This window comes from Trachemys scripta, chromosome 7, assembly GCF_013100865.1.
Source record: "Trachemys scripta elegans isolate TJP31775 chromosome 7, CAS_Tse_1.0, whole genome shotgun sequence".
Classification (NCBI taxonomy): Eukaryota; Metazoa; Chordata; order Testudines; family Emydidae; genus Trachemys; species Trachemys scripta.
In genome coordinates, this window is record NC_048304.1 from 92,582,687 (window position 1) to 92,598,398 (window position 15,712).

A 15,712-nucleotide genomic window follows, 5' to 3' on the forward strand; every position below is an offset into this window, starting at 1 on the left:
GGGGCAGAGCCCAAAGGATCAAGACCCCAGCCCACTCCTGGGTCTGCTGCGCTTGGACTCCAGCCGCGCGCCGCGCAGGGAAGGAGAGCCTGGCGCAAGCAATCTGCTTCTCCTTTGGAGCTTTTAATTAAAAAAAGGCAGAAATCTGGTGGCTCCAGACAATACGGAGTCTTTTTTTCACATGGGGGGTAAGCTCCCAGTTTGTCGTCCCCCCCCGCCTCAGAGGCTGCCTGCCCCGCTTTGGGGGTTTTCCCCTTACAGCGCTCACCTGCCAGGAGGTTGCAATTTGAGGCTGGGGCTTTGGAGAGATGGACCCTTGGTGGTGTCGCCCCCCACACACACACCCCAGCTGGTCTCAGCTGATCCCTTTGCTATAGTGTGTGCACAGGCCAGGGAGTGGGGCCTGCAGGGGCTGGGCCAGCTTCGCAGTGCTTAGCTCTGGTGCCTCTCCTGAGCTGGCAGAGGGGTTTGAAAAAAGCGTGCTAAGGCTTTAGGGGATGGGGGGAGCCGGGAAGGGGCTTTGACTGCCGAGCCCTCAATGCGAGCGGCGCTCGGACGCCCTGTCAGCCGCTTTTCGGTCGATAAATAGCCGACCGGGGGGGAATCCCAGGCATTTTTAGATTTTTATAAATCCCCCCCGCCCCGGACGGCTATTTAAAGAGCGAAAAGCCGGACATGTCCAGAGAAACCTGGACGTATGGTAGCCCTATGTTCAATCCACTAGCCACAAATCTTTCCTCTATCTATTTCCACAAATCTTTATATTTTAAACAAAGAAAAGCCTTAAATTCTTTTATATTAGGAAGGTCTACCTGAACAGTCTGCGCTATTATTGCCTTAGTCTCTGTAGAACAGTTAAATCAATGGCATAAAGCCAAATGTGAACAGAAGAAAGAAATCCACGTCCCTTAAGTTTCAGTTTCCCTGACAGCAGCTAGTTCAGCTTTTCTATTGTGCGTTCGGAGAGCTGTGCATAGCTTTCACTTTCTAGTTTCCATTTACTTCACTAAACTGCTGAGGAAAAGCCCATGTCACATGATGCTGGGATGCCTATAAAATGGAGTAGAGGAATAGCAGCCAGCGTCAACATCCCAGGTTAGTAAGAAAAGAAGCCAAGCTGCATTACAACAGCTGACCAGCAAAGCAAAGCAAAGCCATGAGGTGAGTAAACAATAGCAACTCTGAACTGTGCCTATTTCATAGAAATGTAGAGCTGGAAAGGACCTTAAGAGGTTGGCCAGCCATCTAGTCCAGTGGTTGTCAACTAGGCGTACGCGTACCCCTGGGGGTACACAGAGGTCTTCCAGGGGCACATCAACTCATCTAGGTATTTGCCTAGTTTTACAACAGGCTACATAAAAAGCACTAGTGAAGTCAGTACAAACTAAAATTTCATACAGACAATGAATTATTTATATGGCACTATACACTTAAAGATAAGTACAATATTTATTTCTTTTATAATTCTCTGTATATAATTATATACATGTATTATAATTTTATATATATCAATTAAAAAGAGAAGTAAGCAATTTTTCAGTAAGTGTGCTGTGACACTTTCGTATTTTTATGTCTGATTTTGTAAGCAAGTAGTTTTTAAGTGAGGCTAAACTTGGGGTACGCAAGACAAATCAGACTCCTGAAAAGGGTACAGTAGACTGGAAAGGTTGAGAGCCACTGATCTAGTCCATCCCCCTGTGCTGAGGATTTGTGTTTTTCTTTCATATGAAAATTCTAAACTATAATTTACTTGAGTTTAAGTAGTTAAGCAGGTACGGTACCAAATGTAAGTAATTGTTTTATGTGTGAATTAAAATGAGGACTAGATTAAAGTGATGGTATTGTTAGAAATTTAATTCTGTTAGTTCCAGATGTTCAAGCCTCAACCCCCTCTTCATTTTCATGGGTGGAATTTACACCAACAAAGCTTGTGTCCATAGTTCACTGTTGCCACGAGTACTGTAAGGTCAAGTGGATTGCTAAGTAGATGATTTGTGCTCTCAAATCAGGAAACTAACCTTCTAATTACTACTATTCTGTATATCTGGATATCTGGGGCAGGGGGGGTGGGTTAGGGAGTCTCAGAGCTTTTTTCACTAATATTTTAAAGGAGAAAACTCCAGACTTATTATGATTCTGAAAGTAACAGCATTTAATGCTTCTGTGCTGAACTAAGCTAAAAGATGTTTAACCTGCTGTAACCGTGCCTTAGTGGGTCACAACTGAGGATGCCAAATTCAGGACGAACTGCTGAGAAATAGGGGAAACACAACCCAAAACTGGTGGTTATTCTTTTATAAGATATACCAAACCAGCCACAAAAGTAAACTCCTGTTTCACCACACGGGCTAACAAGAAAACATAAAAGCAGTTTCCTCAAGCTTTCCAGTTCTTATATCACCACCAAAACCACTGGATTCAGATGAGTGGTTCTTTATAACCAGTTTCATCAAATAACAGGTTCTTCTGATCCCAAAGGACCAGCCACATACCCAGGTCAATATATAACTTAGATCTTACCCCAAAATCACGCTGATGCCAATCCTTCAGTATCTAAAATCTAAAGGTTTATTTATAAAAAGAAAGAAAGAAAGGTGAGAGTTAAAATTGGTTAAAGGAATCAATTACATCTGGTAATGGCAAAAAGAACAGGAGTACTTGTGGCACTTTAGAGACTAACAAATTTATTTGCGCATAAACATTCATGAGCTACAGCCCACTTCATCAGATGCATAGAATGGACCATATAGTAAGAAGATATATATACATACAGAGAACATGAAAAAGTGAAAGTAGCCATACCAACTGTAAAAGGCTAATTAATTAAGATGAGTTATTATCAGCAGGAGAAAAAAAACTTTTGTAGTGATAATCAAGATGGCCCATTTTAGACAGCTGACAAGAAGGTTTGAGGATATGGGGAAATAGATTCAATTTTTCAATATTTCCCCATTTGAGGACATGGGGAAATAGATTCAATATGTGTAATGACCCAGCCAGTCCCAGTCTCTATTCAAACCCAAGTTAACGGTATCTAGTTTGCATATTAATTCAAGCTCAGAAGTTTCTCATTGGAGTCTGTTTTTGAAGCTTTTCTGTTGCAAAATTGCCACCTTTAAGTCTGTTACTGAGTGACCAGAGAGGTTGAAGTGTTCTCCTACTGGTTTTTGAATGTTATGATTACTGATGTCAGATTTGTGTCCATTTATTCTTTTGCATAGAGACTGTCCGGTTTGGCCAATGTACATGGCAGAGGGGCATTGCTGGCACATGATGGTATATATCACATTGGTAGATGTGCAGATGAATGAGCCCCTGATAGCATGGCTAATGTGATTAGGTCCTATGATGGTGTCATTTGAATAAATATGTGGACAGAGTTGGCATCGGGCTTTGTTGCAAGGATAGGTTTCTGGGTTAGTGTTTTTGTTGTGTGGTTGCTGGTGAGTATTTGCTTCCGGTTGGGGGGCTGTCTGTAAGCAAGGACTGGTCTGTCTCCCAAGATCTGTGAGAGTGAGGGATCATCCTTCAGGATAGGTTGTAGATCTTTGATGATACGCTGGAGAGGTTTTAGTTGGGGGCCGATCGTGACGGCTAGTGGTGTTCTGTTATTTTCTTTGTTGGGCCTGTCCTGTAGGTAAGTGACTTCTGGGTACTCTTCTGGCTCTGTCAATCTGTTTTTTCATTTCAGCAGGTGGGTATTGTAGTTTTAAGAATGCTGATAGAGATCTTGTAGGTGTTTGTCTCTGTCTGAGGGATTGGAGCAAATGTTGTTGTATCTTAGAGCTTGGCTGTAGACAATGGATCGTGTAGTGTGTCCGAGATAGAAGCTGGAGGCATGTAGGTAAGTATATTGATCAGTAGGTTTCCAGTATAGGGTGGTGTTTATGTGACCATCGCTTATTAGCACAGTAGTGTCCAGGAAATGGACCTGTGGATTGCTGTGTATTGCTCTAGGCTGAGGTTGATGGTGGGATGGAAAATGTTGAAATCATGGTGGAATTCCTCAAGGGCTTCTTTTTCATGGGTCCAGATGATGAAGATGTCATCAGTGTAGCGCAAGTAGAGGAGGGGCACTAGGGGACGAGAGCTGAGGAAGCGTTGTTCTAAGTCAGCCATAAAAATGTTGGCATACTGTGGGGCCATGCGGGTACCCATAGCAGTGCCACTGACTTGAAGGTATAAGTTGTCCCCAAATCTGAAGTGGTTGTGGGTGAGGACAAAGTCACAAAGCTCAGCCACCAGGCTTGCTGTGGCCTCATCAGGGATACTGTTCCTGAATGCTTGTAGTCCATCCTCATGTGGAATATCGGTGTAAAGTGCTTCTACATCCATGGTGGCCAGGATGGTGTTTTCAGGAAGAACACCAATGCATTGTAGTTTCCTCAGGAAGTCGGTGGTGTCTCGAAGATAGCTGGGAGTGCTGGTAGCATAGGGCCTGAGGAGAGAGTCCACATAGCCAGATGATCCTGCTGTTAGGGTGCCAACGCCTGAGATGATGGGGCATCCAGGATTTCCAGGTTTATGGATCTTGGGTAGCAAATAGAATACCCCTGGTTGGGGTTCTAGGCATGTGTCTGTACAGATCTGTTCCTGTGCTTTTTCAGGGAGTTTCTTGAGCAGATGGTGTAGTTTCTTTTGGTAATCCTCAGTGGGATCAGAGGCTAATGGCCTGTAGAATGTGGAGTTAGAGAGCTGCCTAGCAGCCTCTTGTTCATATTCCAACTTATTCATGATGACGATAGCACCTCCTTTGTCAGCCTTTTTGATAATGATGTCAGAGTTGTTCCTGAGGCTGTTGATGGCGTCATGTTCAGCACGGTTGAGGTTATGGGGCAAGTGATGCTGCTTTTCCACAATTTCAGGCCATGCACATCAACGGAAGCACTCTATGTAGAAGTCCAGTCTGTTGTTTTGACCTTCAGGAGGAGTCCACGCAGAATCCTTCTTTTTGTAGTGAATAAACTGCTGGCCTAAGTCAAGTCTCTGGAGTACATCCACAGCTTGGATGGGTCATTCAGTCCATTGTTCAGAGCTTCAGTTTGTAGCAAGGTTCCTCCAGAGGTAAGGAGCAGGATTGAAGACAAAATGGAGGTGTTTCCAGGGCCTTTTATAGCTTTTGCCATGTGGAGGGCATGCCATTGTTCTTACTGTTGAAAATCACAGCAACAAGATGGAAGTTTGGAGTCACATGGGCAAGTCACATGTTCATGCCCAATTTTCCTCAGTCATTGCATGAAGCCATTACCTACACTCCAGACAGCACATTTACATGACAGTACACTCAGTGTAGATGGGCATCTCCCATGGTTCATTGTTAACCAAGTGTTTCTCCAAGATATGCTGGGCGTTACCTTCTGGGCGTTACCCCAGGAGCAAACATTTGAAATCCAAGTATAGAACCAATACTTATTGTGATGGGTTGCATCACAGAAACCCCCTTGGGAACTGCCAACTGATGTGCCAAGACTACTTCTGCCCCTGCTTTCCCTCCAGCACAGACCCAGGGTCTGAACCACATCCCCTAACAGCTTTAGGCTTAAACTGAAAGCAGATTTCAGAAGTGCTCCTGTCTTTAACACTCAGATGCTCAACTCCCAATGGGGTCTAAACCCCAAATAAATCCATTCTACTCAAATTGTTCAGCCTCTAGAACACTGATAGAGAGATATGCACAGCTGTTTCTCCCCTCTCCCCCCGGTATTAATACATTCTCTGGGTTAATTAATAAATAAAAAGTGATTTTATTAAATACAGGAAGTAGGATTTAAGTGGTTCCAAGTAGTAGCAGACAGAACAAAGTGAATTACCAAGCAAAATAAAATAGAACACACAAGTCTAAGCCTAGTACAGTAATAAAACTGAATACAGATAAAATCTCACCCTCAGAGATGTTTCAATAAGTTTCTTTCACAGACTGGATGCATTCCTAGTCTGGGCACAATCCTTTCCCCTGGTACAGCCCTTGTTCCAGCTCAGGTGGTAGCTATGGGATTTATCATGATGGCCCCCCCATTTGTTCTTTTCCATCCACTTATATATCTTTTGCATAAGGCGGGAATCCTTTGTCCCTCTGGGTTCCCAACCCTCCTTCTCAGTGGAAAAACACCAGGTTAAAGATGGATTCCAGTTCAGGTGACATGATCACATGTCACTGTAAAATCCCAAGCCTTCATTTCTGCCTGCCAACAGAGCCATCCACAGTCAAATGTCCTGGTTGATGGGAACCATCAAGATTCCAAACCACCATTAATGGCCCACACTTTGCATAATTACAATAGGCCCTCAGAGTTATATTTCATATTTCTAGTTTCAGATACAAGAGTGATACATTTATATAAATAGGATGACCACACTCAGTAGAGTATAAGCTTTGTAATGATACCTTACAAGAGATCTTTTGCATGAAGCATATTTTAGTTACATTATGTTCACACTCATCAGCATACTTTCATAAAAACATATAGAGTGCAACATCACACTTATAACTTCAAATACAAAATGATACATGCATAAAGCTAGCATAATCATAACCAGCAAGTCATAACCTTTTCATAGCCACCTCACTTGACAACCTTTGTTCACTATTTGCTGCAAATATATAACAGTGATTGCAACAATGCTCTATATAGTCGTATGTTAATCAGATAACATCACACCTGCACTACAACTCCACCTGTTCACATTATTTATTTCTCTACTTCTATTATACACATGAAAGTTTTTGTTGTTCTGGATTCAGGCATGGTCTAACAAAGCCCTTAATCACATTCTGAACTAAGTTTGTTTAAACTATACAAATATTTGTTTGTTGAGATGCACCATTGTGTAGAGTTTGTCTTGACTAAGATTTAAACGTGTGTTGTCAGCCAACAAGTTTTAACACGTTCTAAAGTGCTCCTATGGACAAGACACTATGGACTTTAGTACATGCTAAGCTGGTCAAGTTGAAGCTAAAGGGTAGCCTAGGCTTCAAGTTGATCGGTTTATACTTGGTAAAGTCTACAGTGGCGTGTGTACACTAAAGTTCTAGAATATGTTAATTATAATATGTTAGCTGACACATATACACACCACACACCTTTAAACCCTAGTTAAGACAAGGCCTTAGAGTCTAGACTCCTTGGTTTCTTTTTCTGCTCCTAGCTAGGGCAGGTTGAAGTCAGGGCCGGCACTTCCACTAGGCGACCCTAGGCAGTCACCCAGGGTGGCAGGATGTGGGGGGCGGCATTTTGCCGCCCTCATCGGAATTTCAGCAGCAATTCCTCTGGGCAGGAAGAAAAGCGGTCATGGAAATGCCGCTGAGAACCAGGGCTGCCCAGAGGGGCTTCTTCCGCTCTGGGTCTTCGGCGGAAATTCGGTGGCGGGTCCTTCACTCGCTCCGGGACCTGCCACCGAAGTGCCCCAAAGACCCGGAGTGGAAGGACCCCCGCCGCCGAGAACACAGCTTCAGAGGAGGAGCTGCCACCGATTACTGAGGAGCGCTGCTGCCTAGGGCGGCAAAAACCCTGGTGCCGCTCCTGGGTGGAGTTAGGGGCAGATTATCAGAGCTAAGTGAGAGGAGACCTCAGAGAAGGGATTCAGGGACAGATGGGTGCAATGTCAGAAAGAAAATAGTGGGGAGAAGAAGCAAGGCAGCCTGTGTGCCAGGATAAATGATCAGGCAGGAGTATTGACTTCAGTTTCATATTAGTACCACTTTGTTGAGAGTACACCAATTTGCTCTTTTTCAGATGTCTCCTGACATCTACTACTTATGAAAAATAAAATAAAGATAAGGAATGGGAAAGAGAGTATTCATAGAAATGTATATCCTCTTTTTCACATTTATCCATTGTAGGTTGCTGGGTGTTAACACTTTTGACAATCAGGCCATTTATTTCAGTGTCTATAAATGGATTTAGAAGCCTAAATTTAGGCACCTATTTTTAAAAATCTTGGTCCCAGTTTCCAGTTCTTTCATAACTCATTACTCTACCCCATCCACTCCCAATATTCTCCTACCTTGGATGATCCCTCAGGCAAAGGAAGATCTGAGCAGTGTGTCATGGAGTAGAAACTAGATGCCTTGAGCAAAGTCACTGTTGCTTGAGAGAGCAATGAGGCCTGCATGACTGAGTGCAGGCAGCTCAATTACTCCAGCTCTTCAGCAGCTGTGTTTCCCCTTCCATATGTTAGTGTACACGGAGCTACTAGAAAAATGGAGCTGTCTACCCTCTGAAGAAGCTTCTAAATGCAGAGGCTTCTAGTGCTGCCAGATCAGACGGGTTGGTCATTTTGGACTCATTTGTCTGAGGGTATGTTTACGTTAGAATTACTGTAGTAGCACAACTGCAACTGCAGCACTATAGTGTAGATACTTACTACAGAGATGGAAGGGGTTCTTTCATCACTGTAGTTATAGGTGCTGGAACTGCGGGTGCTGCCACACCCCCTGGCTGGAAGTGGTTTCCATTATACACAGTGTTTACAGTTTGGTTCAATGGCTCTCAGCACCCCCATTATAAAAATTGTTTCAGCGCCCCTGACTGTAGTAACTCTACCTTTCCAAGAGGCAGTAGCTAGGTTGACGGAAGCGTTCTTCTGTTAAGAACATAAGAACAGCCATACTGGGTCAGACCAAAGATCCATCCAACCCAGTAGAGGCAATGAACAGACCAGGTAATCATGAAGTGATCCATCCCCTGTCACCCATTCCCAGCTTCTGGCAAACAGAGGCTAGGGACACCATCCCTGTCCATCCTGGATAATAATTGACGGACCTATCCTCCATGAATAGGAGTTCCTTTTTGAACCCTGTTATAGTCATGGTCTTCACAACATCCTCTGGCAAGGAATTCCACAGGTTAACTGTGTTGTGCAAAGAAATACTTCTTTTTGTTTGTTTTAAACTTGCTGCTTATTAATTTCATTTGGTGACCCCTAGTTCTTGTGTTATGAGAAGGAGTAAATAACACTTCCTTATTTACTTTCTCCACACCTGTCATGATTTTACAGACCTCTATCAAATCCCCTTTAGTCGTCTCTTTTCCAAGCTGAAAAGTCCCAGCCTTTTTAATTTCTCCTAATATGGAAGCTGTTCGAAATCCCTAATAATTTTTGTTGCCCTTTGCTGTACCTTTTCCAATTCCAATCTATCTTTTTTGAGATGGGGTGAGCTAATCTACACAAAAAGTATTCAAGATGTGGGTGTACCATCAATTTATATAGAGGCAATATGATATTTTCTGTCTTATCTATCCTTTTCCTAATGATTCCCAACATTCAGTTAGCTTTTGTGACTGCCACTGCACATTGATACTCCTGAGGGCATTCTGTGCCAAAAAATTAAAAATTCTGCACACAATATTTTAAAATTCTGCAAAATTCTGCAAATTTTGTCAAATAAATGTGGAGGCTCCAGCATAGCATTGGGGAACACAGGCCACTGGTTGCACAGAGGTGGGTGATTACTGTGCAGCTCACCCCTCCTGGGACACAGACTCAGTGGTGAGGCTGCACCCAACCCTGACACAGCACAAGGACCGGGCCTGCCTCAGAAACACCCCAGAGCCCTGTCCCTCCATGCCAGGTGCACCAGGTGTTGGTAGGCAGGCTCAGCAAGGTAGGATCCAAGTGTGGAGGGGGTTAGCATGGGCGGAATCCAGGTGTGGGTTGAGAGGATTCAGTGTGTGGTAATCTGGGTGCAGGCAGTTCAGTCGGGTTTCTGGGTGTGGCGGGGGGACCTGGATGCACAGGGGCTTGTTGGGAGGTTCTGGGTGCAACCGTAATGGTACTGTGCAGCGGGGTCCAGGTGAAGGTAGTTGGGGCTCAGTGGAGGGGTCTGAGTGTGGGTGGGGATAGAGCTCAGCAGGGGGGTTGGTGTGGGGGGCTCAGTGGGGAGCGTCCAGATGCTGGGAGAGTGGGGCTCAGTGCGGTTGGGATCCAGGTGCAGCTGGTTGGGGCTCAGTAGGGTGGGGATCTCGGTGCAGGTGGCTCATCAGGGTGGTCCAGGTGCAGAGGGAGTGGAGCTCATCGGGGGCGGGGTTCTGGGTGTGTGATGGGGGGTGAGGCTCAGCAGAAGGGTCCGGATGCACGGAGGTTGGACGGATGGGGGAGCAGCTCCCTGTACAGTGATCCATCCTGCTGCAGCTGAGGAGCAATGGGTGCAGGAAGCATGGGGTAAGTGGGAGAGTTTGCAGAGCTTCCGTCAGCTGGGGGAGAAATCTGGGGGTGGGTCTGACCCAGCCCTGGATGCCGTGCATGGGAAGAGGAAGTCCCGTCCTCCCCAGTCCAGACGGAACTTGCAGCTGAGCCTGACGCAGGGCAGGAGCCACCAGCTGTGTCTTCCCCAGTCCCGCGCCACAGTGATTTACCTCTCTGCCGGCTGCCCTGGGCACCCAAAACATACTGTTGGGGAGGGTTGTATGATCGCTCTTGTGGTTTCTCTTTGCTTCCCTGTCAGAAAGTTATTTTTCTGCGGGGAAACAAAGAAATCCTGCGCATGCGCAGTGATGCAGATTTCCCCCATGGGTAACATTGAGTGGATGTTTTCAGAGAATTATCCACAATGACTCCAAGATCTCTTTCTTGAGTGGTAACACTTAATTTAGACCCCATCATTTTATATGTATAATTGGGATTATGTTTTCCAATATGCATTACTTTGCATTTATCAACACTGAATTTCATCTGCCTTTTTGTTGCCCAGTCACCCAGTTTTCTGAGGTCCCTTTGTAGCTCTTTGCAGTCTGCTTTGGACTTAACTATCTTCAGTAGTTTTGTATCATCTGCAAAATTTGCAACCTCACTGTTTACCCCATAGACTGGAACACCCACGGGGAAAAATTAGTGAGTGCTCTGCACCCACTGGCAGCCAAGCTCCCCTCTTATTCCATTACAACTTACTTTGCTTAAGAGCCTTTGGTGATGGACCTTGTCAAAGACTTTCTGAAAATCTAAGTACACTATATCCACTGGATCACCCTTGATCACAGGTTTATTGACCCCCTCAAAGAATTCTATTAGATTTGTGTGGCATGATTTCCATTTACAAAAGCCACGTTGACTTTCCCCCAATAAATCATGTTTAGCTATATGTCTGATAATTCTGTTCTTTACTATAGTTTCAACCAATTTTCCTGATACAGAAGTTAGGCTTACTGGCCTGTAATTGCCAAGATCACCTCTGGAGCCTTTTAAAAAAATTAGCATCACATTAGCTATCCTCCAGTCATCTGGTACAGAAGCTGATTTAAATGATAGGTTACAAACCACAGTTAGTAGTTCTGCAATTTCACATTTGAGTTCCTTCAGAACTTTTGAGGTGAATATCATCTGGTCCTGGTGATTTATTATTGTGTAATTTAATTTGTTCTAAAACCTTCTCTAAAGACACCTCAGTCTGGGACAGTTCCTCAGTTGTCACCTAAAAAGAATGGCTCAGGTTTGGGAATCTCCCTCACATCCTCTGCACTGGTGAAGACAGATGTAAAGAATTAATTTAGTATCTCTGCAATGGCCTTACCTTCCTTGAGTGCTCCTTTAGCATCTTAATACGATAGTCCAGTTGTTTAGCAGGTTTCCTGCTTCTGATGTTGACCTAGCATTATCAACTTTGGCACTTAGGTCATCTTAACTATGTCTCTCGGGGGTTGAAAAATTCACCGTAAGCGATGTAGGTAAGCTGACCTTAGTTTTAGGTGTAGACCAGGCCTGAACAACATCCTATCCCCAGACAAACAAATAAGTGGAAGTGTGCAGATCTGGTATAACATAGTCCAAATGAAGTGCAAACTAATTTAGGCCTCATGCCACCTTTCTGTTCTTTAACTACACAGAACACTCTACTAGGGTAACATAATACAAGATAATGTAATTGTACAGAATAAAAATGATCCAACATGGATAAGAAAATTGAGGAGTTACTGTAGTTTACATGGGATCAGAGTAACAGAGACAATATGAATAACCAATGGTGTTCAAATCTTCAGACCTATGAGCTCCATATCTTTGGTTTCTCAAAGTATTGTTCTCTGGTTAGTGCCACTTGTAATGCACCCTCTCTCTGAAGCATCTGTAGAGGTGACATTATTGCTATCTCACTGGTTAAGATTGGCAATATTGTAAATTAAAAACAGAGGTACAGAAAAGCAAAATAGAAGATAGATAAATGTCGTCTGGGGTAAATAAAGTTTTAATTTGAATCTCTTCTTCTTCACAAAGGCTTAAACATGCTTCTTTTTTCCCCTCTAGCAGTATTTCCAAGAATTCGCTAAAAACTGTCTTGCTGCAACTTGAATGCCATTTTACATGGACTCTGCTGAAGGATGATGTTGATCTTGATAACTTAGAGGAAACAATTTGTGATCAGATTGAGTTTCTAATCACAAAATCCAAAATCAGTAATTATAATCTGCTAGCCTATGTGAAACACATGAAAGGCAACAGTGAGGAAGCTCTGGAAAGTCTACAAAAAGCTGAAGGAGAAGTTCAAACAAATCATGCAGATGAGGTTGACAGAAAAAGTCTTGTTACCTGGGGGAACTATGCTTGGGTCTATTACCATATGAACAAACTTCAAGAAGCTCAATCCTACATAGGCAAGGTAGAAAGCAGCTGCAAAAAGCTCTCAAGTGCATCTCGCTATAAGATTCAACTGCCTGAGATCTACTGTGAACAAGGGTGGGCACTATTAAAGTTTGGAATAAAGTATTACGAAAGAGCAAAGAAATGCTTTGAAAAGGCTCTGGAAGAGGAACCCAACAATCCAGAATTTAATTCTGGCTATGCAATTGCCATATATCGCCTGGAAGATTTTCTTACAAAAGGCTCTTCTGGTGAGGACTCATCACTGGAACCTTTAAGGCGTGCAGTAAAACTGAATCCAAACGACACTTTTGTTATGGCACTCCTTGCATTGAAACTTCAGGACACAGAACAAGTCGAAGAAGGAGAAAAATACATCAAAGAAGCATTGCAAAAAACCCCAGATCTTCCCTATTTATTGCGATATGCTGCCAAGTTTTACAGAAAAAAAGGACTAGTGGAGAAATCACTGGGGTTTTTGAAAAAGGCACTGGAATTTACACCAACCTCTGGCTTCCTGCATCATCAGATAGGTCTTTGCTACAGAACACAATTATACAAAATGAAAAAAGCTACAAAATATCCACCTAGAGAGCAGATGGAGGAACTGATTCGACTGAGCATTTTTCATTTTAAAATGGTGGTGGAGCAAAAATCAAAGTTTATATATGCCTATATTGACCTAGCAAGCATGTATGCAGAAGGAAATCAATATCAAGAAGCAGAAGACACCTTTCAAAAAGTATTTAAGATGGAGAAACTCACCTGTGATGAAAAGCAACAACTCCACTACCGCTATGGACGCTTTCAGGAATATCACAAAAAGTCTGAAGCTGAGGCTATTAATCATTACACAAAAGGGCTGAAAATTGAGAAAAACTCACATGAAAGAAACATGTGTAAAGAGGCTCTGAAGAAATTAATAGAAAGGAGAATTCAGAGAGGCTCTGCAGATGCTAAAAATTTGGGTATCCTTGGACTTATTCACCAACTGAATGGGGAGAAGCCTCAAGCAATTGAGTGTTATGAGAAAGCCCTGGCATTGGAGCCTGATAATGAAGAATACTTAAGTGCTCTCTGTGAGATACGGCTTTCCATAGAAATCTAAAGCTTCTAACAGCTGGCAGAGAATCCATTTCTGTAATCACCCAATTTTTTTTTTTTTTCAAAACTGTATATGATGAAAAGTTTGTCAACTTCCTCCATTATTTGTAAGATAGCCTGAATTCCCCATTTAGGCAAAACTTGCATTGGAATTAGGCCTATAGTTTGAACATTACTTATTGGCATGTAGTGCAGAATTTGTAATCCTAGCAATTAATAAGCTCTTGTGGCCTCTCTCTCCTGCGAAATAACTATGTTTATGTTGATAACAAAGAACACTTTCTGCAGTGCTTGAAGTGAAAAAGTGTAACAGATGTGGAAGTTGGTAGCACCACCTGCTGGTGATCATGTAAAACCTGGCAAATGATGTTTTCTAACTTGCATAATGCCAAGAGTATGACTGTGGAGAACGTATAATAGTTAATCTATCTTTTGGCTCAATTTAAGATCTCTGTAAATATCTGTGTTTGTGTTAATTTCTGCTCTTAGATACATAGCTTCAACGTGAATCATCAGAACATGCAGTACACCGGGAAAAGATGAGGGTTAAAATTTATCAAGAGTCTGTTAGTTCATACTATTTCAAGACATCAGATAATTGAGTGCATCCTCCTATGAGGGCAAGAAATAATGATATGGATTGGATACTACTGATGAGTTTTATCATTTTGGACAGGGTGGATTTATATTGTTACTAGGATGCACACTTTGGAGCTATATTCAGAATTCAGTATGGGTCATGAACTTTTGTGAGTTTGGGAGTCTGTAGGCTTGCATAATTGACTGCGTTTGCTGTACTTGTTTAACTAGGAAGAAAAAAGAGCCCTGCTTGTATCTTTTTTCCAATGAGAATCTTATAAACCATGTACCATTTGCACGTTGCTGTATTTTTGTAAATTATTAAACTGCAGTTAGTCAATTAAATTTTGCTTTGGGAATCTGTCTGCAGACCAACCCCCATATCTGTACGTAAAAGCTACTAAAATGGCCATTTAAAGCATAGGAATAAAATTCTGATCAGATGTTAAGGAGACAGAGGAAAAGCCCCACTTGATTTCCTGGACTGTCTGCAAAGCTAGTTTTAGTAGTTTTGCACTGAACCATTGAACTGTGCTTAGAGAGCATCTTTCTAGTTCAAGTACACCCCACAATATTGGGCATGTGCACATGGGTAGAAGGGCAAGAGGACATAAGGGGTACATGCGGGAGGAGTTGACAGAGCATAGGGCACAGGGGAAGAAGTTTGAAGGGCATGCGGGAGAGGGTGACATAGCACAGGGCCCAGGCACGTGGGGGAAAGGAACGAGGGAACACAGGGCATGGTGCGCATAGGGGAGGGCATGACAGAACACCACACCCAGGCACATGGGGAGGGGGTGACAGGGCACAGTTGCACGAGAAAGGAAAACACAGGGGATGTGCACCAGGGAGAGAGGAGTGACAGAAGACAGGTTGTTTAAAAATTAAAAAAAAGAGGAAGGTGTGGAGAATGTATTCCATCTTGTGAATTGCTAAGAAGAATCTAGTTGTTTTAGGACTGATGGCCAAAGGGCAAAGCTTGTACAGTGTGACACTTTTACATTCCACTACTGTATCTTGGCCAATGGGATGGCATGCAATGCACCATGTAGAAAACATACTCCATTTCCAAAGCAAACCCCTTTAAGACTTTGTTTGTGAAAAAAATAAGAGCTGTTTTTCAGGACCAATTATATCTTCACTTTTGTACATTTCTATTAGACAGCAGGCACCAGAAAAATGCAATAACCCTCCAAGTCATGCCACCCAGCAGTCACATTATTAAGTTCCCAAATCATTCATGTTGTTACAAGTGCTTCACATAGTCAATCAGTTATCCAGAAATAAATATTACTCATCAAGGATGTAAACTCTGGATTCAGATGCACATGTGGAATTCTCACTCACTGCACTGGCAGCTGTGTTACTGGTGGGTGGGATTGGTCTCTGGGAAACACAGATGAAGCCAAAGGGAATTTACAGTGTGATTCTGGGTCATGAAAACCCCCTTTCTCAAAGAATC

General features: G+C 43.1%; 1 protein-coding gene across 2 annotated transcripts; it reads left to right on the top strand.

Annotated features, from left to right (window-relative positions):
* The first annotated feature begins 1,022 nt into the window (after nucleotides 1–1,022).
* LOC117880829 (interferon-induced protein with tetratricopeptide repeats 5-like) lies at nucleotides 1,023–14,595 on the top strand. 2 transcript variants are annotated; one of them, XM_034777329.1, is made up of 2 exons: nucleotides 1,023–1,161; nucleotides 12,235–14,595. In XM_034777329.1, the coding sequence occupies exons 1-2, from the start codon at nucleotides 1,157–1,159 to the stop codon at nucleotides 13,673–13,675; spliced, it is 1,446 nt and encodes a 481-aa protein (XP_034633220.1). In that variant the 5' UTR covers nucleotides 1,023–1,156; the 3' UTR covers nucleotides 13,676–14,595. The 2 variants fall into 2 exon arrangements, with proteins under 2 accessions (XP_034633220.1, XP_034633222.1); XM_034777331.1 differs by having other exon boundaries at nucleotides 12,238–14,595.
* Nucleotides 14,596–15,712: the final 1,117 nt, after the last annotated feature.